This window comes from Schistocerca serialis, chromosome 8 (assembly GCF_023864345.2).
Source record: "Schistocerca serialis cubense isolate TAMUIC-IGC-003099 chromosome 8, iqSchSeri2.2, whole genome shotgun sequence".
Classification (NCBI taxonomy): domain Eukaryota; kingdom Metazoa; phylum Arthropoda; class Insecta; order Orthoptera; family Acrididae; genus Schistocerca; species Schistocerca serialis.
In genome coordinates, this window is record NC_064645.1 from 531,269,415 (window position 1) to 531,293,507 (window position 24,093).

Below are 24,093 nucleotides of genomic sequence, written 5' to 3' on the forward strand. Positions count from 1 at the left end.
GGATACACCGTGAAGATAATACATGATCTTTCTTACCTGTTATTCCTGTTAGTCGTTTATTTCCACTCTGGTAGTATGAATCTATGGATTTCGCTAGTAATTATAACAACGATGAACATTTGTCTGCAGGAAAGTAAAATTCTAGATGCGACGAGGATTCCCCTGGTGGACACACCACTTACACTATGCACGCATTCAAAAATCAACTTAGACTGTGTTCAAAAATGTCCAAAAAGCAGCAGAGGTGCATTTCAAAATCATATGAATAATCGATGGCCCGACGTGCGCTGAATGCTAGGTGCCTTGTGAACCAAGGTTTTTTCCTCAAGAATATTAATTGGCACCCCAGATCATGGCCTGCTGCGCACGCGTGAATCTGGCAGCTTGGGCGCGCCAGTAAAATTTTTTCCGCGTACCCCGTGTGGCTGGTTGCTGCTATTGTTGCTGTTTCACAGCCAACAGTCACACTTCAGTAGCCAGAAGCGGGAGAAGGTATTATTCATACGCGACTCAACTGCGCGTGTACATGACCCCGCTCGTAATTGCTTAAATGAATCTAATGTAAACAGTTGTGACGTCACTCTCATCGGAGGCAATTTGTTGTTATGAAGTATTGCATAGTCATCCAAAAGCCTTTGGCACATTTTACTGTAGGCAGACGCTTGTACGTGCATTGTGTTATTTTATATGGCGCCTTTCAATTTAAGTTTTATTTTCGTTTTTTCTCTCGTTCAAGTTTTAGTACTGCATTATTATTCTGTAGTAGTGGGATACTGTAACATCCTTTGCTAGAGTATCGGTTCTTACCAGCTAAAATTACAAAAATTTAACTGAAAACTAAAACAACAAAAAATTCGCGGAATTCTAAAAAATTCCCGGGTTTTCCCTTCTCCCGGATGAAAAAATTCCCGGTTTTTTTCCCGGATCTCCCGGTTGTCCCGGGTCGTATACACCCTGTTTTTCTAGGCCGGTACGTCTATATTTTTTCTGTCAATATATAGATAATATTTTTCAATATGTCAAGAGCTGCTAATGATATTTTTTTAAATATCGATATTTCAGATTCCCGATATTTTTTAAAAATATCAACAGTCCTGGTAATAAATATGAATAGTTTCATCTACCTATGTGATAGACTGGGAGTTGTCCTGTGATATGTTTACTTTTTAGAGTGTCATCTGCTTTTAAATAAACAATCAGACTCTTGGTCCTTCATCAACAATTAACTAGAATGTGTAAAGTTGTCGTTAATGGCTAACTACACATAATTCGCAAAATTTATTTGTACATGTTAATGTTCAGGTACACCAACAATATTCTTAGTCTTATGTATAAATATGAAAAGAAATAATGATAATTTCTTCAGAGAATCAAATGAAAACAATAATAGTGAGAAAAAATGAACAGAAGCATATGTTGGGTTGGTAACTCATTTCATAAACTAAAAAGGCAGCTGGCATATTAACACATGTACAAGAATTTGAAATTTCTTTAAATGTCTGTGTAGTGTCAGACATGAATCAGAAATACATAATGAGAATACTGACATTCCAGAAATAATACCCTACTGAATACACACAATTGAAGGTATGAAGAAAGAACAGGTGCCTAGAGAAGAATGTTATCAACACCAAGTTGAAGCAAAATTAAGCTATGGAAAATACAGGATGTTGGAGCATAAGTAATATGTAAAGATTTTGTAAAATTATCTATGGAATGTCTGCAGAGAACAACTATTCCTCAAAACTGTACTGATGGTGTAATTATTTCACTTCATAAGAAAGGAGTCAGGTAAAGTATAAAAAATTGTAGCCTTATTTGCCTCCCCTCTGTAATGTATCGGATGTTCACTATATTATCACCTTAAAAAAGAAAAAAAGAAAAACGAGAAACTTTACATTTTAATGACGCATAGAGTTAAATAACATGAAAGGGAAGCATTAGTGTAGAAGTGAGTGGGAAAGGGTTATAGTAAATCCACAATGTTATTCAATCTATACAGTGAGCAAACCTAGCATAAATTCATTCATTCTGTAGCATAGTAGTTGCTCATTTGTTTTGTTTTGACAAGAGCTGGCTGTTTGTTTAGTAAGCTAGTCAGTCAAGCAGCAGCTCTCACCTGATTCACATTTACAGTGTGTTTTTCTTCTTCTGCATTTTCCTCACAGCCCATTTATTAAATTTCATGTGTGTTTTTCTGTTTAAGTGGCTCAATCTTGCATTTTTGTCAGGGTAAATTTACTCGATCTGTAGCACTATAGTTGCTCAGTCAACAGCCAGCTACTTAGCTCATTAATGCATCAGCATGCATTAGTGACACATCAGAAAGGTAGCAAGTTGCATATCTAGAATACTGTTTGGATTTATAGTTTACGTCCTCAGTTAGTCTTGGCTATGGTCAGTCATCTTCAGGCTGCTGCCTCGGGGCTTGGCAGTGGCAGGTAGTAACACGTGCACATCACTATAGGCGTAGGGCCAGTGCAGAGACTGGCTGCCTGTCCTCACCCATTCACCCTGTGAGTGGACAAGTGGCCGCTCCTTCAGCACGGTCCAAGCTGGCATGCAGGGAGAGGGTTTTACTAGTTAACATGAGCTCCAACATTAGGCACAAAATGCATAATGGAGCGCCTTGGCAGATAGCATTCACGGCTAGAAAGAAAGCCAATGTGTGCTTGGTATGTCTGCTGGGGGGCCTCACCTGAGATGTGGAAGCGTCCTTGCCTGTGGCTATCGAGTGTGCAGGCTGCAGTTTTACGCAAGTTGTGGCTCACATCGGCACCAACAATGCCTGTCGCATGGGCTGTGAGGCCATCCTCAGTTCATACATGCAGCTGGCAGAGGTGGTGAAGACTGCCGGCCTCATACATGGTGTGCAAGCAGAGTTCGCAATGTGCAGCATTGTTCCCTGAGTTGATCCAGGTCTCTTGGCTTGGTGCCAAGTCGACGGTCTCAACCAAAGGCTTCATCAACTCTATGACGGTCTTGACTGCAGATTTCTACACCTATGTTATAGTGTGAGGATTTGTAGGACTCCCCTTGACAGGTCACAAGTGCATTACACAATGGAAGCAACTACTCGAATAGCAGAGTATTTGTGGAGTGCACATGAGGGCTTTTTAGGCTAGACGGTAGTTTGAAGTGCTCTGATGAACACTTGCCAGCTGATACGTAGCAAGGAAAGTCAGACCACATCCAGAGTAAAGACACTTTGAGTGTCAAAATTTTATATCAGTAAGCTGTCAAGTATTTGTAATTAAGTTCCTAAATTTACTGTCATCCAGGAAAGTTCCCACGCTCAAATTATTCTTGGGACCAAGAGCTAGCTGAAACCGAAGAGGAAAGCTCTTAGATATTTAGCAGGTCATTGAATGTATATCAGAAAGACAAATTAGAGGCCCTAGGAGGGGATGTTCATTGCAGCTGACAAAAATATTATCCCTTTTGAGGTCAAAGTTGAGTGTGACAATGAACTTACCTGATCACATATAACATGAAACCAAGTAAAATGTTGGACATTTTTACTGACCACCCAGTTGTGCTGTGACAGTTCTAGAGTCATTCAAATATAGTCTACAGTCAGTAGTGCGTAAATACTCAAATTGTCGAATGCTAGTTGGAGGCAACTTCAACATACCAAGCATAGACTGGGATGTCTATGGATTCATTGCAGGGGATGCAGACAGACAGTTGCACGAAATACTGTTGAATATGTTTTATGAAAACTGTCTTGAGCAGCTAGCTCAGCTGCCCACATGCAATGGAAATATCTTAGACTTTGTAGCCAGATATAGGCTGGACCTTACTGACAGCATCAGTACAAAAACAGAGATTAGCAATCATGATGTCATTACAGCAACTATGGTTATGAAAGTTAATAAATCAGTCAAGAAGGGTAGTAGAGTGTTTCTGCTAGATAGAGCAGATAGGCTGTTGTTGGCATCTCATTTAGACAGTGAGCTGACATCCCTCAGTTCCAATATGATGGGTGCAGAGGAATTATGGGCAAAGTTGAAGCAAATTGTAAATTTTGGTTGCACAGTTATGTGCCTTGTAAGTGGATAAAGAATGGACAAGACGCACCATGGTTTAATAACTAACTTTGTAAGATGCTGTTGCACCCGTAGTTCAAAAGAGAACACACAAATAACAACAAGCAAACATTAGTACAACTTCGTGTATCTGTGAAAAGATCTATGTGTGAAGCATACAACTAGCACTGTCATACCTTACAAGGGAACCTCCCCATCGCACCGCCCTCGGATTTAGTTATAAGTTGGCACAGTGGATAGGCTTGATAAACTGAACACAGATCAATTGAGAAAACAGGAAGAAGTTGTGTGGAACTGTGAAAAAATAAGCAAAATATACAAACTGAGTAGTCCATGGGCGACATAGGCAATATCATGGAGACAGTTAGCTCACGAGCGCCGTGGTCTCGTGGTAGCGTGAGCAACTGCGGAAGGAGAGGTCCTTGGTTCAAGTCTTCCCATCGAGTGAAAATTTTACTTTCTTTATTTTTGCATAGTTATTATCTGTCCGTTCGTTCATTGACGTCTCTGTTCACTGTAATAAGTTTAGTGTCCGTGTTTTGCGACGCATCGCAAAACCGTGCGATTAGTAGACGAAAGGACGTGCCTCTCCAATGGGAACCGAAAACATTTGATCGCAAGGTCATAGGTCAACCGATTCCTCCACAGGAAAACTCATCTGATACATTCTATACGACACTGGTGACGGCATGTGCGTCACATGACAGGAATATGTTGTCGACCCACCTAACTTGTACACTTGGCGAATGGGTAAAAAGATTCTTCTACCTTGCCCGATTTAGGTTTTCTTGTGAATGTGATAATCACTCCCAAAAAAGTGAAGAGTTTGTCACATAAACTGAAAATAAAAAATTAAACTTTTCACTCGATGGAAGATTTGAACCAAGGACCTTTCGTTCCGCAGCTGCTCACGTTACCATGAGACCACGGTGCTCCTGCATTTCCGATGTCCTTGATGTTGCATATCTTCCCATGAACTACTTAGTTTGTATTTTTGGTTATTTTTTCACAGTTCCACATAACTTCTTCCTGTTTTCTCAATTGATCTGTGTTCAGTTTTTCAAGGCCTATCCACTGTGCCAACTTATAACTAAATCTGAGGGGGGTGCGATGGGGAGGTTCCCTTGTTAGTAAAAGATCTGGCACAGAACCTGAAAAAATTCTGATCATATGTAAAATTTCAAAGTGGGTCTAAGGCTCCCATTCAATCCCTTGTTAACCAGTCTAGTGCAGCAGTTGTAGATAGCAAAATGAAAGCTGAAGTTTTAAATTTCATGTTAAATAAATCGTCCATGCAGGAGAATGGTGCAAACATTCTGTTATTTGACATCGGACAGACTCCCATATGGATGACATAGTAATAAGAATCCCTGGTGCAGAGAAACAACTAAAAGATGTGAAAGATAATAAGTCACCAGGTCAGGATGGGAATCCCAATTCAGATTTACAAAGAGTACTCTACAGAATTGACCCCTTACATATCTTGCATTTACTGTTAATCTCTCACCCAGCACAAATTTCCAAGTGACCGGATAAAAGTGCAGGTGACTCCTGTATACTAGAAAGGTACAGGAACAGGCATGCAAAATTACAGGCCAATGTCACCAACTTGTTTGCTGCAGAATCCTTGAACATATTCTCAGTTTGAATATAATAAACTTTCTTGAGACTGAGAACCTTATGTCCACAAATCAGTATGGTTTTAGAAAGCATCACTCATGTGAAACTCTTTACGTGACATACTGTGAACTATGGATGAAGGGCAACAGACAGATTCCATATTTCTGGATTTCCAGAAAGCATTTAACATGGTGCCCCATTCCAGGCTGTAAACGAAGGTATGAGCATGTGGAGTAGGTTAACAGATATGTGAGTGGCTTGAAGACTCCTTAAGTAATACAACCCAGTTTCTTGTCCTCGGTGGCAAGTGTTCATCAGAGACAGGGGTACCATCAGGAGTGCACCAGGGAAGTGTGATAGGTCTGCTGTTGTTCTTTATATACATAAATCATTTTGTAGACAGGATGGGCAGCAATCTGCTGTTGTTTACTGATGATGCAGTGGTGTACAGTGCAGTGCCAAAGTTCAGTGACTGTGGCAGAAAAAGTTTCTAGTTGGTATGATGAATGGCAACTAACTCCAAATGTGGAAAATGGCTTATGGCGCCTTGGCTGTGGAGACCTCTAGTGGTAATCGAGGTGCATACCATCTGGCGCGGATTCAAAACCCGTGGCACTTGGTACTAGAACTACCACCAACATACTTTGTGCTTAAGGACTGAGAATATAATATATGAGAAATCAGATCTCATGCAGAGGTATATAGACAATTGTTTTTTTCCTCGCTCTGCTTCTGAGTGGAACAGGGGAGGTATGTGGTACCCTCCACCATGCACCGTACATGGTGGATTGCAGAGTAGCTGTGTAGATATAGATGCAGATGATGGAGGAAATTTGATAAGGGAATTGAAGTTCAAGGACAAGAAACATACACCCTGGAGTTTGCTGATGACATTGTACTTCTGTGAGGGACTGCATAAGAACAGAAAGGTCAGTTGCACTGTTGGATACTGTCTTGAAAAGTGGTTACAAGATGAACAACAACAAAAAGTAGATGGAGGGTAATGGAAGGTAGGCATATTAAATCAGACAATGCTGAAGAAATTAGGTGCAAAAAGTAGTAAGCGAGTTTTGCTTTTTGCACAGAAAAGTAACTGATGATGACCAAAGTAGAGAGGATATAAAACACAAACTGGCTATAACAAGAAGAGAATTTCTGAACAGAAAAAAAAACGTTAAATCATTTTATTTTTTTTTAAATTTGAGGTAAGGTCTTATGGGACCAAACTGCTGAGGTCATTAGTCCTTAAGCTTACACACTACTTAATCTAACTTACACTAAGGACAACAACAGACCCATGCTTGAGGAAGGACTCGAACCTCCGACAGGGAGAAACCACGTGAACTGTGACAAGGTGCCTTAGACCGCTCGGCTACCCCGCGAGGCTGTTAACATCAAATTTCAGTTCAAGTGTTAAGATGTCATTTCTGGAGATATTTGCCTGGAGCATAGCCTTGGACAAAAGTGAAATATAGATGAAAAACAGTGTGAATGAGAAGAGAATAAAGCTTACAAAATGGGGCATTACTGAAGAATCCCAAAGTTTAGATGGGTAGTAGAAATTTACAGTAGGACTTGATTAACAGGAGGAATCGGATACTGGTTGAGAGGACATTTTGTATTGGCAATGGAGAGAGAGAGAGAGAGAGAGAGAGAGAGAGAGAGAGAGAGAGAGAGAGAGAGAGAGAGTGTGTGTGTGTGTGTACGGGGGCGGGCGGGGGGGGGGGGGGGGGGAGGGAGGAGAACAAGGCCTGATTACTGTAAGTAGGTTCAAATCGATGTAGGCATGTATAAAGAGGTTTGCAAGGGACAGATTAGCACGGAGAGCTGTATCAAACCAGACTGAAGACCACAACAACTCAAGCAAGCCACCTAAGGTCATGCAAGGAACACCCTTTATCATGATCTTGGGAAATCAGGACTGAAAGATGAGTCCGGAAAAAGAATGTCCATATCTTTAAAACTGTTCTCTGCTGACCCAGAGGAAATTCTTAAAAGTAAGTGTATAAGCGAAAGATCAAAAAGAAAATGGCACAAACTGATAATTATGTCATAGGGTCAATTGATCAGTTTCTATATTTATGATAGTTCAGCAAAAGTATAAGGGGAGATAAAAAAAGTTTCGGTTTGAAGGCCATATTGCCCAGAATTGGTATGCCAATTAGGCAAAATTGCCATGAACATTTAGGCAAATCACCTCATCAATGCACCAAGTTGAAGAAAACCATTTGGAAAAAAACAATGTCCTGCTCCGTAGAGAAATCTGTAACAGCCTGCTGCATGTCCTCGTCTGACAGAAATCATTGAGCCTTCAAGACCTTTTTTAAGGAACCAAAGGCATGATAATTCCACTGGGAAAAATTAGGACTACAGGGCTGTGCTCAAGTGCCTCCCACTTGAGTTGGCATATCTTCTGCATTATGACATTAAAGGTATGGGACGTGTGTTACCATGAAGCAGCAGTACTCTTTGGTGCACCATTCCACAATGGTGGTTTTGACAGACTTGCTGCCCTCTTCATAATATCATCACAGTGGATGTTTCCATATTTGCTGCAAACATGTGAGAAAGATACAAATGTCGCACTAATCCCTTGCCTACATGTTGGTGCTTATATACCAACATTGGGGTTGCACTAGATTACATAAACACGGCAACAAGGCCTTAAAACAGAAACTTTTTGATCACCCCTTACAATAAACAAAAGAGCAAAGAAAATGACATTCTAATGAAAGATCAGTAGATGACACTACAAAATTTTGGAAAACAACATGGACACACTTAGAAAGAGATCATAAACTGTAGATGAGGCCTTTATCTTATAGTGGGTGTGAAATGGCTTATAATAACATCAATATCAACTGACTACTGGACAATGTAATAATACTGATACCACATCAGTCAAAATTCTTAGGTACCTATTCTACACAAGCAATCATTTGAAAATGAAACTAATGATGAAATAAAGAAGATTGTTTGAAAAAGGCTGTAGAATATCTTTTTAACCAGTTTTTCTACTTTTTTGTCTTTCTACAGCACTTCATTAGTGTATACTGTTATAATCCATGTATGTTCGAAGCTGACTGAGAAAGTGGCAAAATATCTGTATCAAAATTGTGGAATGGCTGGGTGGGTTCCACTCTAGTAGTGCTCCAAGTATGAAAGAAATGCTCAGTTGCGCTATATCACAAAAACCATATTAAACTGCATGTTTCACTGTTAAGTGGCTCACTGCAACAAAAATGATGATGTTACCATTTCTGACTCTGTGATGCATGGACATTTAAAATGAAAACCATTGAAAAATGAATGACTGTACAGTAAGCAATGGATGGTGGAAAATACTACAAGAGAATGGAAAACAAAGCAGAAGATTTTGGAATACACTGGGGACCAAGATATAATTATGACTGGGGTGAAAACGAAATGATAGCTGATGGGAAAAGTAGTTTGCAAATGGTTGGTAAAGAGATCAAGAAAGTTCTTTGCTGGATCTGAAAGGCCAAGACAACCAACTAATGCAAAGTTGGTAAACGACATCGAAATCGTGCAGGAACAACACTGATGATTAAGCCAAAGAGATGCACTTTACCCAACAGCGGACAACAAATGATCATTGTTGTTGTCGTTCTTGTTGATGACGATGATTATCTATTAAATGTTACAGAGCTGTTAAAATGCCCATTTCAGCATCATTTTAAGACAAGATCAGTGTAAAAGTAAAATTAAAAAGGAAGGAAGTTTAGGGTTTAACGTTCTTTCGGCATCGAGGTCATTAGAGATGGAGCACAATCTCAGTATTTTTCAAGGATGGAAAAGAAACTCAGCATATACTTTCAAAAGGAACTATCCCCACATTTGCCTGGAGTGATTTAGGAAAGTCACAGAAAATATAATCTGGACGGCTGGACACAAATGTGAACCGTGGTCCTTCCCAATAATACTCAGTCGGTAACAGTAGTAAGTCATACCTTCGGAATATGATTTTCATTTAAGGGATTCAAAATCTACACTGAAACTGTAACAGCTATTCAAGAATTAGGAGTGTCTTGCTGGACAACACAAATCACAAATAACTGCTTCTATTTATTGTTCTAAGAAAAGGCACGTGATTATAATTTTTACCTTATTGCTATCATTTATCCGAACCATATTTTCTCCACATCTTTCCCACAAAAGCAGGCAACTAAATAATAATTTCAGTTTTTTGAGTCTGAAATTTAAGTGATTCTGAAAAGACACAGAATGTCTGCTTCCTCTTGGCTTCTTAACTAATGCACACAAGCAAGAAGAATAGTAATGATATTTGCAATACTCAAATATTTTAGCAGATTACAAAAAAATTATCTTGCAACTATTCTGCATTAAACTTTCAGCCAATTCACTGTTTCCAGTTCAATGCATTTATGGCTTATCTGACTGAATAGAAAGGCTTCTATGGTTCTGGCTGCCAAGAGAGACAAAACAACAGACCAAAGTTACAGCAGAATACACATTATAAGGGAAATATGCAACATGACTACATCCTTAATGGCACATGGGAATGTAGAGCTGTGATCTTTCTGTGAGGTGCGTATTCTTTTCCTCACTTTTTTTTCGGTTTGTTGTGCTACAGTGGCAGGAAGTCTGACACCGATAAATAAAAACTCTCCCCCTCAACACTACCTTACTAAGGTGAAGGGATTGAAACTGTGAGATAGAAACATTATGAGCACAAGGAGAGAGGTGATTTTCTGGTAATGGGTCATTCCATGTCAAACCAACCCAGAAAAAGACCATTTTCAACTGTACACTCATGTTAATTATTACAACATTACTAACACTGACATTTTCGTGAAAATAAACATGAACACTGTTGAGATAAGGATTCAAGTAAATAGTCCAAAGTAAAACTAACCAATAAATAACTGGCTCTGTTAAACATTTTAAGTTTTAAAAGGCTTCATTCGTTTGGTACACATCATTTTTAAGTAAAGTATAAGTTCTTCCAGTAGGAGTCATGGAATTTACTTTCGCCAGAACTACCATTACTGACACCCATTGAATATCAGCACTTTTTGGATATGAGAAGGATGTATATGGCCCAGCTAGGTAGAGAAAAGTTATTTTTACTTCATCAAGTACTTCATTTTTCTGTAATACGTATCTGAGCCCCTAGTTTGCTTAATAGACACTGGTCATGGAGCCTGATAGAGCTGCTAATTTTGGTTTATCAGGAAATTTCAACACTTCCTTTTCGCAAACTTCTGAATCTAAAGAAAAATTTTTCACCCATGTTTTTGATCTAGTCTTCAGAATGAATGCATGGTATTGATGAGTTCCTTTGGTAGTTGGTACTTGTTCAAAGTGATTTTTCAAGAAACATTTTGATTCAACACAGTCTTCTTGAGCTGAATATGCTATGATAACATGGGTAATATTTTCTACAGCCCATTCAAAAAGTTGCACTGGGGTTTGCATTTGGTTTTCATAGGGTCTTTGCATATTGGCATCAGCCAACAGTCTCTTTAAAGATCCCCAACACTGTCACAAGCCCCTTTGTCATGTGCTGTGGCAAAATAAATGTCACTCTGCTTCCACTTTAAAATCTTCCTCATGAAAACAAACGTTTAAGAAGTTCTTTTTGGTTTTTTATTGGGCAGCAGAATCATCTGAAAAAGTGTGTGTGTGTGTGTGTGTGTGTGTGTGTGTGTGTGTGTGTAACAAATGCAATGGCAGTTGTGTCACGATGGACCAAAGAGGACAACTTGCTGCAGAATAAATCAATAAATTCTTCCGAATCTTTCTCCAACGTCTCTTGATTACAGCGGACAACTGAAACCCAATGGTGAGATTGTACTTTTTCACCTGAATTTTCAGCAAAGGATTCTTCCAAAATTTTTACCCATCTCAGTTCCATATGGACAGTAAGCACATTTCACTACATTGCAGTCAATAGACAATGGCTAAAACACACTTTTCTTGTAATTTTGGATTTTACCTTTTGTTACGACTTTCAATTTAGCATTTTATATCAGTAGTTTCAGGTTTTGTTGTGCCACTTTGACCAGCTTACATACAATGTTTAGGTCTCAATTCAGCAAACTTGTGGAAATCTACTATTTTGCTGGAAATCTGGTCTTTAAAATTTTTGTATGCTTCTTTAAGTCTTTGAAATCTTTGATTTACTTCCATCTGATCCAGTAACTGTCATAGTCTTCAACAAATGGCACTGTCCTACTAACGACATCATCTTTATATAATGAATATACAATTCCAATTGTCTCTATTGGCAAGCTTATACCTGGTTTTAAATATGGACTATCAAAAAGGCCTTTTTCTTTAAGAATTCTTTCTGACTGCCTGGCCATGTTGTTCAGTGCATTAAAGCCACGCATTACCTTTCTAATGCTCCAGTTATCTGGCAAACATGTTAGAAGCATTAGCCTTTTCATCCAATTCGTACAACTGGAAGACTTATTTTTCAATTTTTTACAACTCCACATTTCTCAAAATCACTATCGCTTTCTGACGACAAACTTTTGGCAAAAGCAGGACAAATTTTATGCTTCATGGTTGTAGAAATTTTTCTTACTTTTGATGTGCAATAATTCTTGTATTTCATTTTTCTCTTAGCAATGGGAGACTCGCCCAAGTGTTCAAGAGATACATTCAATGACTGAACTAACTGTGAAGTGGTTATAAATTCTGTATCACTGTGCAATAATGTTTCTGAGTGAGAATTATTATGTCCAACATTTATGTCATTTAGGCACTGTGTATTTTTTAATTTCCTTCCTACATTAATCACAGACTTTTGAAACCCTGACTATTTGTGGATACAATGCAGGCATCCATAATATTACATTTCTGAGCTTCCCACTGTTTTTAACACATGATTTGTTTCCGGCAAATGATTGCAACATTGTATTCCAAATGTGTCTCTTTTCATCCCAAGGAACAATGTGCCACTTTCCATCTTGAGTGGAGGAAAAAAACACACTCATACATACTTAAAGTTAAAACAGAACACTTGTTAAAAATTAGCCATTAACTTTAACTTTACATTTTCATGATTGATTTTAAGTCACTTTATAGCTTCCAATAACACCTTGTGGGTTCAATGGAGGTGCCCAATCCCACCCGTCGGCTTTGACTCATGACGTAAGGGTGTTGTGGTGTGTGACGTCACGAAGGCATGGAGTTTAGTTTATGAGTGTGTTGTGTTTGTATATGTCATTTTGTTGCAGTCGGTGGTGTGTTTACGGTTCGTATGTTATGTTGTGTATTGGGTTCATTTTGGTGTTGCCACTTGATTTGCTCAGGTGTGGTTTGTAACTGGTCTTCGACAGAAATTGTTTTCAGGGAGTTAAGAATTAAGTTTTTGTTGTGTCTACATTATTGCAGTGCTGTTTGCTGTATGTCACTGTATGAGTCAGTTAATTTAATTTGTGGCTGCTTTTGTTAGGTATGAAAATGACAGATAAATATAATAGTTCTCGTTTGTGGGCGGAAATGGGGGACAATATGATGTCCCTGATAACATTCTTACAATTATTCGGGCTGTTGGCTGAAGTGGTGAAGTGCAGCTTGTGTCGGCAGAACATGCGGTTGGTCAGAGTTCTGGCCTCTCCGACCACGGACTGCTACATGTGGCGGTGCCATAGGGACAACCTATGGCGCTCCATAAGACATGGTACCTGGTTCGAGAGGTCTAGGTTGGGCATGTGAGAGATAGTGTTGAAGATGTATTATTTTTTATATAAATCCTCCCATAGTTATTGTGCACATGAGATTGGTGTTAGTGAGAGGATGGTTTATGACTGGTTTTCGTTTCGTAGGGAAGTTTGTTCTGAATATATTAAGTGCAGGGGTAAGTGGGGTGGGTCTGGTGTGGTTGTGGAGGTTGACGGGTTGCAGTTAGGAAGAGGACATATGGGACGGTTAAGTTTCCGGTTCGTTTATGGGTGTGGGGGGCTGTTGTATCTGGGGGTGATTTTTCAGAGTGTGTTTTTAGGGTTTTGGAGGGGTGCACAAAAAGGGAATAGGTGGGATTAATTGAGGAGTTTATAGAGAAGGGCAGCACATTAGTTTCCAATGCTTTTTCATCTTATAGGGGGTGGAGCCAGAGGAGGTATGATCATTTAGTTGTTAACCATAGTTCAGAATTCAAGAATTATGAGACTGGAGCATGTGCATATATGACAGAGGGTTTTTTTTGGGGGGGGGGGGGGGGGAGGCGGTTAAGTCAGTTATTGGGAGGGGGAAGACGCACTCTTTTGACCTTCAGTCTCATTTAGATGAGTATTGTTGGCAGAAGAGAATCCCTGGGGATTATTGCATTTTTCCCGTTTTTTTTTTTTTTTTTTTTTTTTTTAAAAAAAAAAGAGCTATTAGTAAAATGCATAGGCCGAAGGGTTGATTAAGGATATGTTGCGATTGGGGGGGGGGGGGAGGGGGGGCTGTGGCACTGGCGAGGGAGTGGCCGGGGGAGGGGGGAGAGAGTTGTTGGTAATGTTTGTGGAGGTGTGTGGGTAGTGGGTGGTGGTTGTTTTATGATTATGTTGTGGAGGATCTGTTTTGTTGCAGTTGGTTTTTGAGTTGTTGTCTGTGATTGGGATTTGTTTATTTTTTAGTTTTTATTTGTTGATGGATCTTTGATTTTTTTGGGTATGTAGTCGTATTCTTGGTAGTATTTTTCGTGTTTTATGATGGTTGGTGGGGTATTTCTGTGTTGTTTGGTTGGTGGTTGATGTTATGGTATTGGCACGGGGGGTCGATTTAGATATCTTTGGGGAAATACTTGATTTAATTTTTTTGGTATCATTAGTTTTTTTTTAGATTTATTGGTAATGGGAAGTGTATGATTTCAATATGTTCTGGTAGCTATGTGTGTTGTAATATCGTGAGCTACATTGGTGAAGTGAAGTTACCGATTCCATTGGATCGTCGTCGCTGTGTGTGTTTTGGTATCGTGAGCTGCTGTTGACTTAACAGAAACACAGGTGTAACTAACGTCAACAACAGTCTTTCTTATCATCGTACGTTTTACACAGGCAGAACACATACTGCAAACTGAAAGTTACTCTTACCTGGCCCATGCTGAAGGTATGTTGATACGTTCCAAAAATATCGTACTTTAGCACGGAACCATCATCCTGCACACAAAGGAGATCTTCTGTTGATGACCACCCCATTGCTACAATGGGGCCACTGTTCCACATGATTGAAGATATAAGTTTTCCAGCAGCAGTATAAATTGATATTATAGGTTTAGTGCTTCCTTGTACTTTGACAATCTTTTTTCTGTCTCTGACAACTGCAACAGGGCCACCGTACGGTGCAGCTGCCAGCAGTACATTATCTAAATTTATTTCATGATGCCAGTCCATTGAATAAATTTCAAATTTTCTGCGAACAAAATAAAATATACATGGACATAACGAATAATAGTCGTTTGTTAGAAAGGAAGCAAACTGCACAAAACAGACCACGACACCTGTAATATTTATCCCGTCCCAAAGGACACCAATCCGCCGTCAACATAGCAGACATGGCTTGGCCGGTACGTATATATACATACACACAAACAAACACACCCACTACCGATTGACGTACAGCTGTGAAGTGTCAACAAGCATTGGGTTATGAGCTGCAAAGATGTTCTTGAACGCAAAGTGCGTTGCGCGGCAGAGGGTCAATAACAGTGTCAATACCAGTGAGCTCTAGAGGTGGCATAAAATAACGTAGCTGATAGAAATAACCGGTTACTGAGAAGTAATGGTTACTGCGATAACTGCTCATCTGATACTGACAGATATTTCAATAACTGCCAACAGTGCCTCGCGCTATCTGTTGACTGAATATCGTACTACGCTTTCGCATCAACTCATCGGAGATCTGGCTACCAAGGAGGGAGATTGACCATTTGGAAGCCGTTCTATAGGTCATGGCAATGACTGTGAGACTGCGCACCATCTGTTGATACGAACTGTGTACTATTTTGTTCGCCTTCGTTACTTTAGCACAAACAATTAAATGAAGTTAATGTCAGACCGGTGGCTGATAGGAGCTGCAGTATAGGCATTAACAAGTACGGTCGTTCCCTTGAGCCACCGCCTTATATGTCAATTTAGCTTGGACGGGTAGTACAAAGAGAGTTACCATAAGGAATTCGAGTGACTATGGAAATAACTGTGAGAGATCTGTATTTCTCTCTGCCAGTTACCTTGATTGGCTCACAGTTCTCGTTCTCTGGCAGTTATCGGACTACCGCTACAGGTAACCGGGAAGCTGGTAACGGAATGACTGTGTGCTTGTGTTCCTGGCTCGGTGATATTTCCATAGAGGATAGTTACTGGAGCGAACAGATATTTTATTATTATGCCAAAAAGCGTAACATAAACCATTTGAATATAATAATTATTATCCTCATCATTTGTTGGGAGATTGTCAAAATACATGAATATATTACAGTAACTGCTAATATTTACAGAATTGATACACTGTCACAATAAAACATAGTTATGCACTTTTAATAAATTTGTCATACACAGAATACCTGATCTTGACTGTTGGGTCGAAGTGCTGTCAAAACTGAAATATAGCAGAATTTTTACTTAAGTTGGTCTAACAGTCATTGTTAAGGTATTCATCTACAGAGTAGGAGAAGGGATAAATGGAAACGTCCGATTCCACCTATATATGGGGTTTATTTGAGCCTTGGTGTTGGATGTGTGAAGCCTTTGGCGACAGTGTTTGTAATTCCAAACGTAATATTTTAAAGTTTTTTCAATGAATTACCAAGTTTTTTTCTTTATATGTTTGGCGTTTTCGTTAGGTGTTAATGGTTTGTTGTTAGTAGTGTGGTAAGACGTTTAATGTGTGTGTGTGTGTGTGTGTGTGTGTGTGTGTGTGTGTGTGTATGGGGGAGGGGGTGGTTTGGGCTGGTCGATCTAGTTTGCAGCACTGTAATTTGCTGGTGGTAAGCAACCTTCTTTTTTTTTCTAGTTGTGATGTTTTGTGTATTTACGGAGTATTGAATGTGTTTTAATTTATGTAGGGATGTTTGATTTGTGGATTTTGGAGGTTGTGGTTTTGGTTTTATTTTTCGCAGTTGTAGGTGTTGGTTTTTTAGCGTTAATAGTTGTAGTGGACCTTTATAGGTCACCGGAAATGACCAATTCCCATTTTGTAGTTGTTGGTGTTTTGGTATCGTCATATAGGTCAAGGGAAATGTCCGATTCCAATTTTCGTACTTTTAGTCGTAGGTATTAGTGTTTTAGTATCGTCACCTACGTTTGACCTATATAGTTGAAGGGAAGTGTCCAATCCCTGCAGATTTTGTTGGCGTACCAGAATGTTGTAATTTTTTTTCTTTTTGTTCGTCATTTTGTGTTTTGGGATCGTGGTGTGTTTTTCTACTATTATATTTAGCTCGTCCTCACCCTAAAGCCCCACCTTCCCATGGTTGTCCCATTACTTTGATTGTATTTTTTGGAGGGAGATGTTATTGTCTTATTTATATGTATCTTCGTGTTTGTTGCCGTGTGTATGTAGTGACGTTATAAGAGACACTTAGAATAGCCATTCCCGCCATATTGATGACTTCATGTGTCAAAGCAGACAGGTGGAATCGCACACTTCTGTATCAAAAGTCTTTCCAACTCTATTTAAACCGTACTTTATCTGAAACCAAGTTTTTAATGGTTGTTAACTTGCTGGCAGTTTATTGAAAATGCGTGTTCCTTAATATTGGATCCCTTTTTGGACCAAGGTAAGTGATTTTAGGTCTTTATGTAGATTGCTGTTCCTATTTTTACTACTGATATTATGTATTGAGCTATTGGTTGGAAATACGTGCAACAAAATTTCATTAAGGAACAAATATACTAGGAAGCAGTGGTTAGAATACGAAGTTCGCCGAACAGGTTCCTACATGATGTTCTTAATTTATACCACAAAGGATTTTTATTACACACTTTTACATGCTAAAAACTTTTGCTCCGTTTGTGGTATGCCGTTCCCAACTGAATTTATTATCGAGTTGTAGTCCCAGGAATGTAACAGTGTCAACCTTTTCGATCTGCATGTCTTCATATGTTATAGGCCTACACATGTTGTAGCTGGAGAAATCGAGCAGTTTTCCAAATCTCACATAAAACTTTGATTAGCGTACTCACACTTTCCCCAATAGGACTATCTTGTACAGGACAGGCATAAACGAATCTGTCACATTATGTATATTTTTGTTGTTGTATTACAAGGCTGTGCACTCTTATTCTATTAAGTGAGCAGCACAAGAAATTAAGCTTCGAATTTAAACTACAGTATTCAGTTTACATATTACTCGATACTTAAAAACGCATGTTGTTAGCATTTTACTTAAACAGTGCTGTGGTGAAGTTCCTCGTACTTTCTGTTGCAGCTACGAGGATAATACTTCTAATAGCGACCGATAACCTACATACATATAATATGAAACACTAATAATCGTTCTAACATCAACTGAAATGTACCTGGAGTTAATTAGCTAAGGTTATGACACGATTCGTACGACATTCCTGCCATTTCACACTACTCGCAGTTATACTGGTAACTAAACTGATGGATTCCAACTATGTTTTTATTTGACTGTACAGCCCCGTCGGAGTATTCGGTAGTGAAAAATAACTTGATAGTTATTGATAACCGTTAAAAATAATGGTTATCAAAGAATAACTGGAACTGTGATAACGGTTACTCCAGAATAACCGTTTGACCCACCTATGTGAGCTCAATCAAAACCACCTACATTAAATCAGACCCAGTGATCTCCATACTAACTGGATGGCGAACTTCGGCTGTCACAGCGTGCCGTCGTCTGTTAGCGCCTCCATATTGCAGTTAGGCAAGAAACTGTATGTGATATTTCAGTTAGAAAGGCGGCACTCGTTTTCGTTCGGAAGTATCTACATTCTTGACGATAATAAAACTAACTAGATTAACATTAATGCAACGAATTACCAATTTCGTTTTACGCTCATGAACACTAAAGTCTACTGTATTATCGTGAATATAAAGTACCTAAAAGCGAAACAATATTTTTCCCAGGCGTAAGGAACCGTTTTATTCTCATATGTCATGCACTTATCAGTGGCGACATCATCTTTGGCGTCGGCAATAAACGTAATGGGGTTTATTTAAACGTGAATTTGGATATCTACAACAATATGCTAATTATTGTCAGGCACCATATGAAACAACCAAAAATGCGTGTGACACTGACACGAAAATTGATCTCTTCTTTTACTGAACTAATTCACATGTACCAACGTGGAAATTGCGATGAAATCAGTTAGTTTAAAGCGCGTATTTAACTGAGAACTAACGTATACAAACAGTTAAGTCAATCTGGGTAACTTTGCACCACTTTTTTCCGTCGTTTTGAAAGTACTGCACACACAATCTACATCCCAACAGACACTAAAATTTCACCCGTATTGCTAAGGTGTGCTTGGCAATGAGGAAATATGTACTAGAGACGCTCTCTTGGAGTAAAATTTCAATTTTAATATTGGTACAAAATTACTCAGTCATTCTGAGTAACTTTAGTCTTAAAGAACATAGTATTTTTCCCATATCTAATGTTCTGAATAAATTTACATCCCAACAAAAGGAAATCAGGTGTTAATAAGAAGTAAAACAGTGTTGATTCAGTTTCCAGATTTATTTTGAAATATCAAGATATTTGTATCAACCTGGCTTTGTTCAACTTAAATCACTGTCAGAAGCTCACTTCACAATCAAAGAACTTAAAGAAAAATCACAAGCCTAAGAGCTTTTAGGGAGGTGGAAATACATTTGAATGAATCACAGAGGTAATAAAAACGTTACATTTGGTACAAATAATACAAACAGGTGGAACACCAGCAATTTGAAACAAGAGTAGCAACTGGTACAAAGATACTATGATTAGTTAAAAGGTACCCTGATTGTAATGTTCCAAGAAACACCTTCATATGTCTATGTACTTTTTTATCATTTGTAAAATGATGAATACTGTAAACATTAAGCATGAGCAAGGGTATTGAAATGAGAACACAAAAACACATTGAAACACGAAATTTATTTTTGTCATTTCCATACATTTTTAACCACTGCTGCAATGTTACAGGCACAACACTACACATTACTGAATAAAATGATCTTACTGAGTTTTTGTCTTACACTAGTTGTATTGTGAACTATTTTCTCAAGTGAAAACCTTTTCGCATATGTTTTTCAGCCACACCTGAATGTACCTGGATGCAATCTTATGTACAAACTGTGTCTCATGCAAATCTTCAATTTCACTAAATGACACATATCCAAAACACAGTAAACATTGTGGTTTGAAACTGGATGATGGAACTGAGAAGAAAAAACATTTTGATGAAAATTAATACTGCATCCCAATGAACGAAGAGTACTTATATTTGTCCTTGTGCCATCACAACTGACTACCCAAATTCTGATGCCTGAATTGCTTAGCCTCTCTAGAGCAGAGTTTATTAACTTCGCCTGCACACTACCATCAAAGCCATTCACTAAAAAAATACGCTACAGGACACTTAAATTTACCTTTTATGGACACAAGCATAAAAACTAATACCTCTTAAGCTTCTTTCACTTCTTTTGATTCTTCAACTTCTCCTCCAAAATCTACAAAACCTGTATAGCTCTTAGTTTCCTGGTCCCACACTACCTGTTTTCTAATTGCCATACTGTCTGTTATGAGGCTAGAATCTTTAAATTCAGTTCTTACTTGATGGTTAAATTCAAAGTACCTGAACACATCACTTAAAAAGCCAGGATCACAATTCACAGTCCCTGCCCAACGAGATCCCAGTGATTTGTGAGGCAGAGGCATTAATATCTGTAAATATTCATACGCCTTAGGAGAGTAAAAATACACTGTCATTGCAAACATTTTGATGTCCGTTTTGTACCTGTTTCCCTTGGATGACACACTATCATTCAACAAATTGCACACTAATTCCACCTGAGTCCCTGTTTGTTGATTCAGGAATTCATGCAGCTTCTCTGTTAGATAACCCTTCTTTTTTATAGCACTTATGATGTCTTTCATTGAATAGTTTTTCTTCTCTCTTCTCCTATTTTTTCCTGCAGGCTCTTGATTTTTCTTCTCAGTGTCTCTACAACATCTGGTAAAAAACTGCATGTGTCAGTGGCCTTGTCAATCATTTCTATTTGTGTTTGAGATCCACATTCCTTAGATGTTTCACAACTCTGAGAAAACTGAAACAAGAATAGAATACAAGTTGTACAGACATGAAACAAAGTTTGGCAAGTACTTATGAGAAAACATGTTTATTTGAAAACAGAAACAATGTTTATGTGAAGTGACTAACCTGTTCAATATAATCGTGAGTTTCTACAGTAGGCTGTTCAGTTGTTATTCTGACCTGTCGCCTTGGTTGCTTTTCCTTGGGCATTAAATGCGTCGGAAACGCAAACTGTGATGGCACTGCATCAGGCTTGAGATGCCTTCTCGAAGTACCAGGCCTTACTAAATAATCTTCTTCCAAGAAGTGATCTCCACACAAGAAACTAGCCCTTGTAGGCGTGAAACCTTTGCGCTTAGTGGCAATGACCCATTGTTTCAGCAAATCCCCTTTTTGCAGAGGAGACCTGTCCAAAACAAAAGACACAATGTATTATGCAAGGGAACGACCAAGATATTTACGAGATTGTTGTCATTGCTTGAGATTCAATTATTACCTGTGGAAAGTTAAATTACTTTCCTTGTTCCACCGGTTTGTACAGTTGTATGCAGAGCACGAAATAACCATTTTACACTCACAACATACACTTCATAAACACAAAGAGAAACTTTTTGCCTAACTAAAAATGGCGGACGATATAAAAAAACACTCATGAGGCGCCACGGATAAGCGCTATGGTCAAGGACAGAAGATGTACATCCAGTTAAGCTGCGTTTACACTAGCAAGTCGCTTGCAGAAGTTATTGCTAGCCGCTCGCAGCTGTGTTTACACAGCAGCACAAGAATTAAGCAAGATTCTTCTGCAAGTTCTTTAGCAAGAAACTTGCGTCAACAACTTGCTGATACTGTTTACATATGCTTTCACTACGAGTGTCAGCAGAAGTGTAAAATGACAAGTAGGCGGGTGAGATAAGCTGCAGCTCTTGTAATTGTAATGCAAAACGTGAAAAAGAAAAGAGAAGTATTTGGGTTAGAGAGTAGATAATGAGAAGATCGCAAAATGGTGCCTGTAATAAGCTTTTTCAAGAACTTAGTATCGAGAGCATGGATACTTTTGAAAACTTTTGCAGAATGTTCTCAAATGATCTGGAGTATTTGTTGATGTTAATAGCGTCCGTCCTATCAAAACGAGACACAATCTTTGGTACTGCTATTTCAGCAAAGGAACGTTTGCTAGTCACTCTATGATTTATAGCTACCGGTGAGCTACGAATAAAATAAGCATTTCATTTATTTATTTGAAACATACAACAAAAAAAGTTTGAATTTTGAAATCTTTTCTTTGTAGGAGACTCATACAAGTCCCTAATGCAGTTGTTTCATATTGCCATCAGCATGATTTCTCTGATCGTACCCGATGTATGTAGAGCCATTTTTAATGTCTTGAAAAGCGAAAATTATTTGAAGGTATGTGAAAACACAACAATGAAATTAAATTTTTATTGAAATAAACTGCATTTTACAGAATGATATGCTTATAAAATTTTTTATTTCTAATGCTCATAAAATGGAAAGTGACAAGCTAAGAAAATATAACATGTAATAATTACACATCGTCTTTTGCTAGACTCCTAAAACAACAAGCGAGTGAATGCAGATAGCAAAGGGGTTGTGTCTTCAAGTTATGCTACTTTCTATGTACTTCTTTTATAGATGTGTCGAATATCGGCGAGATTTCACTTAATGCGCTCATCTTCTTCACTCTATCCTTAAGGTCTCGGTTATGCACGTTCCGTATTTCGGGGTAGCTCTCCATGGCTTCAATAAAATGTTCTGTATCCTGCTTCATCCATTCCCGTTTCTCCAGCATTTCTGAAATTTGTTTGCATATAATACGTAAGATGGTTGCATAAAATTAAGTTACCACATTAAGTAAAATGTTAAATATGGGTGTTATGCAGATGACATACTTACTATAACTTGCGCTACCTACTTGCAGGAAATAGAATTAAATCCTAAAAGCTGCAAGTTACTTGCAGAAATTTCTTGTGTGGTGTTCACACTGGAAGCGGAAAACGTGCAGCAAGTCACTTCATCAATAAATTGCTACTGTCGCAAGTCGACTTGGCGATATGTTTACACTCGCAAATCGCGCGGCAAATTCCTCCGCGCAAGTAAATTGCTGCAATAACTTGCTAGTTTAAACCGAGCATTAGTATGGAGATCACTGATCAGAGGCATATATCGATAGTTGACAACTTGACAATATGGCGTGACGTTCAAGAAAAGCGAAAGCATTTATTACTAGCTGTTATTTATGCTATAAGCTGTGAATGTCGTCACAAGTGCCACGCTAGTATTTATTTTCTAGATTCCGTAGTAAGTTTGGCATAATTTAAAGTGTGAACTGTTCTTGCGATTGGTCGTATCTGTTGTGTACCAGGATATAAATCCAATTACGGCAAAACATACGATACCTCAACATTTAAGTTTCCCAAAGAAACACCATTGAGGAACAAATGGACAAAACTAACAAATGATGCAGTTCCACCTATATTTCCGAACCAACTTTCTTATCACACAGTACCAGTTCCTAAGGAAAGGAAGACTCCTGAAGATCGTGGTGAACAGCTGCTGGAACATGATGAATGTGGTTTCAGTAAGTGGTGCGAAAATGACAATATACCTGACTTTCAGCATTTTAAAAGCGAAGTGCAGAAAAGGAATGTTTGTCCATTTATAATTTTAGTAACGGATGATTACGTATCTTTCATTAAATTAAAGGGTAATGTCCAAGAATGATTGCCTATTGAAGTTGGAGCGCTCCAAACGATACATATCGAAGTTGCGATAGTAAATCGATTATGGAGGTCACTGTTGTTGTTCTGGTCTTCAGTCCCGAGACTGGTTTGATGCAGCTCTCCATGCTACTCTATCCTGTGCAAGCTTCTTCATCTCCCAGTACCTACTGCAACCTACATCCTTCTGAATCTGCTTAGTGTATTCATCTCTTGGTCTCCCTCTACGATTTTTACCAAACGATACATATTGGAGTTGCGATAGTAAATCGATTATGGAGGTCCCTGTTGTTGTTCTGGTCTTCAGTCCCGAGACTGGTTTGATGCAGTTCTCCATGCTACTCTATCCTGTGCAAGCTTCTTCATCTCCCAGTACCTACTGCAACCTACATCCTTCTGAATGTGCTTAGTGTATTCATCTCTTGGTCTCCCTCTACGATT

At 38.7% G+C, this 24,093-nt stretch overlaps 1 protein-coding gene across 2 annotated transcripts in view; it reads right to left on the reverse strand.

Moving 5' to 3' along the window:
- Window positions 1-15,323, reverse strand: part of LOC126416299 (vacuolar protein sorting-associated protein 16 homolog) — a 209,857-nt gene extending 194,534 nt beyond the window's left edge. Inside the window, exons 1-2 of one of the 2 annotated variants that reach the window (XM_050083958.1) lie at window positions 15,148-15,323; window positions 14,741-15,059 (exon numbers count right to left, since the gene is read on the reverse strand). In XM_050083958.1, coding sequence (XP_049939915.1) covers window positions 14,741-15,059; window positions 15,148-15,203 — 375 coding nt within the window. In that variant the 5' untranslated portion in view covers window positions 15,204-15,323. The remainder of the gene's footprint in view (window positions 1-14,740; window positions 15,060-15,147) is intronic. The other variant, XM_050083957.1, reaches the window with a different exon arrangement.
- Between the last annotated feature and the right edge of the window lie 8,770 nt (window positions 15,324-24,093).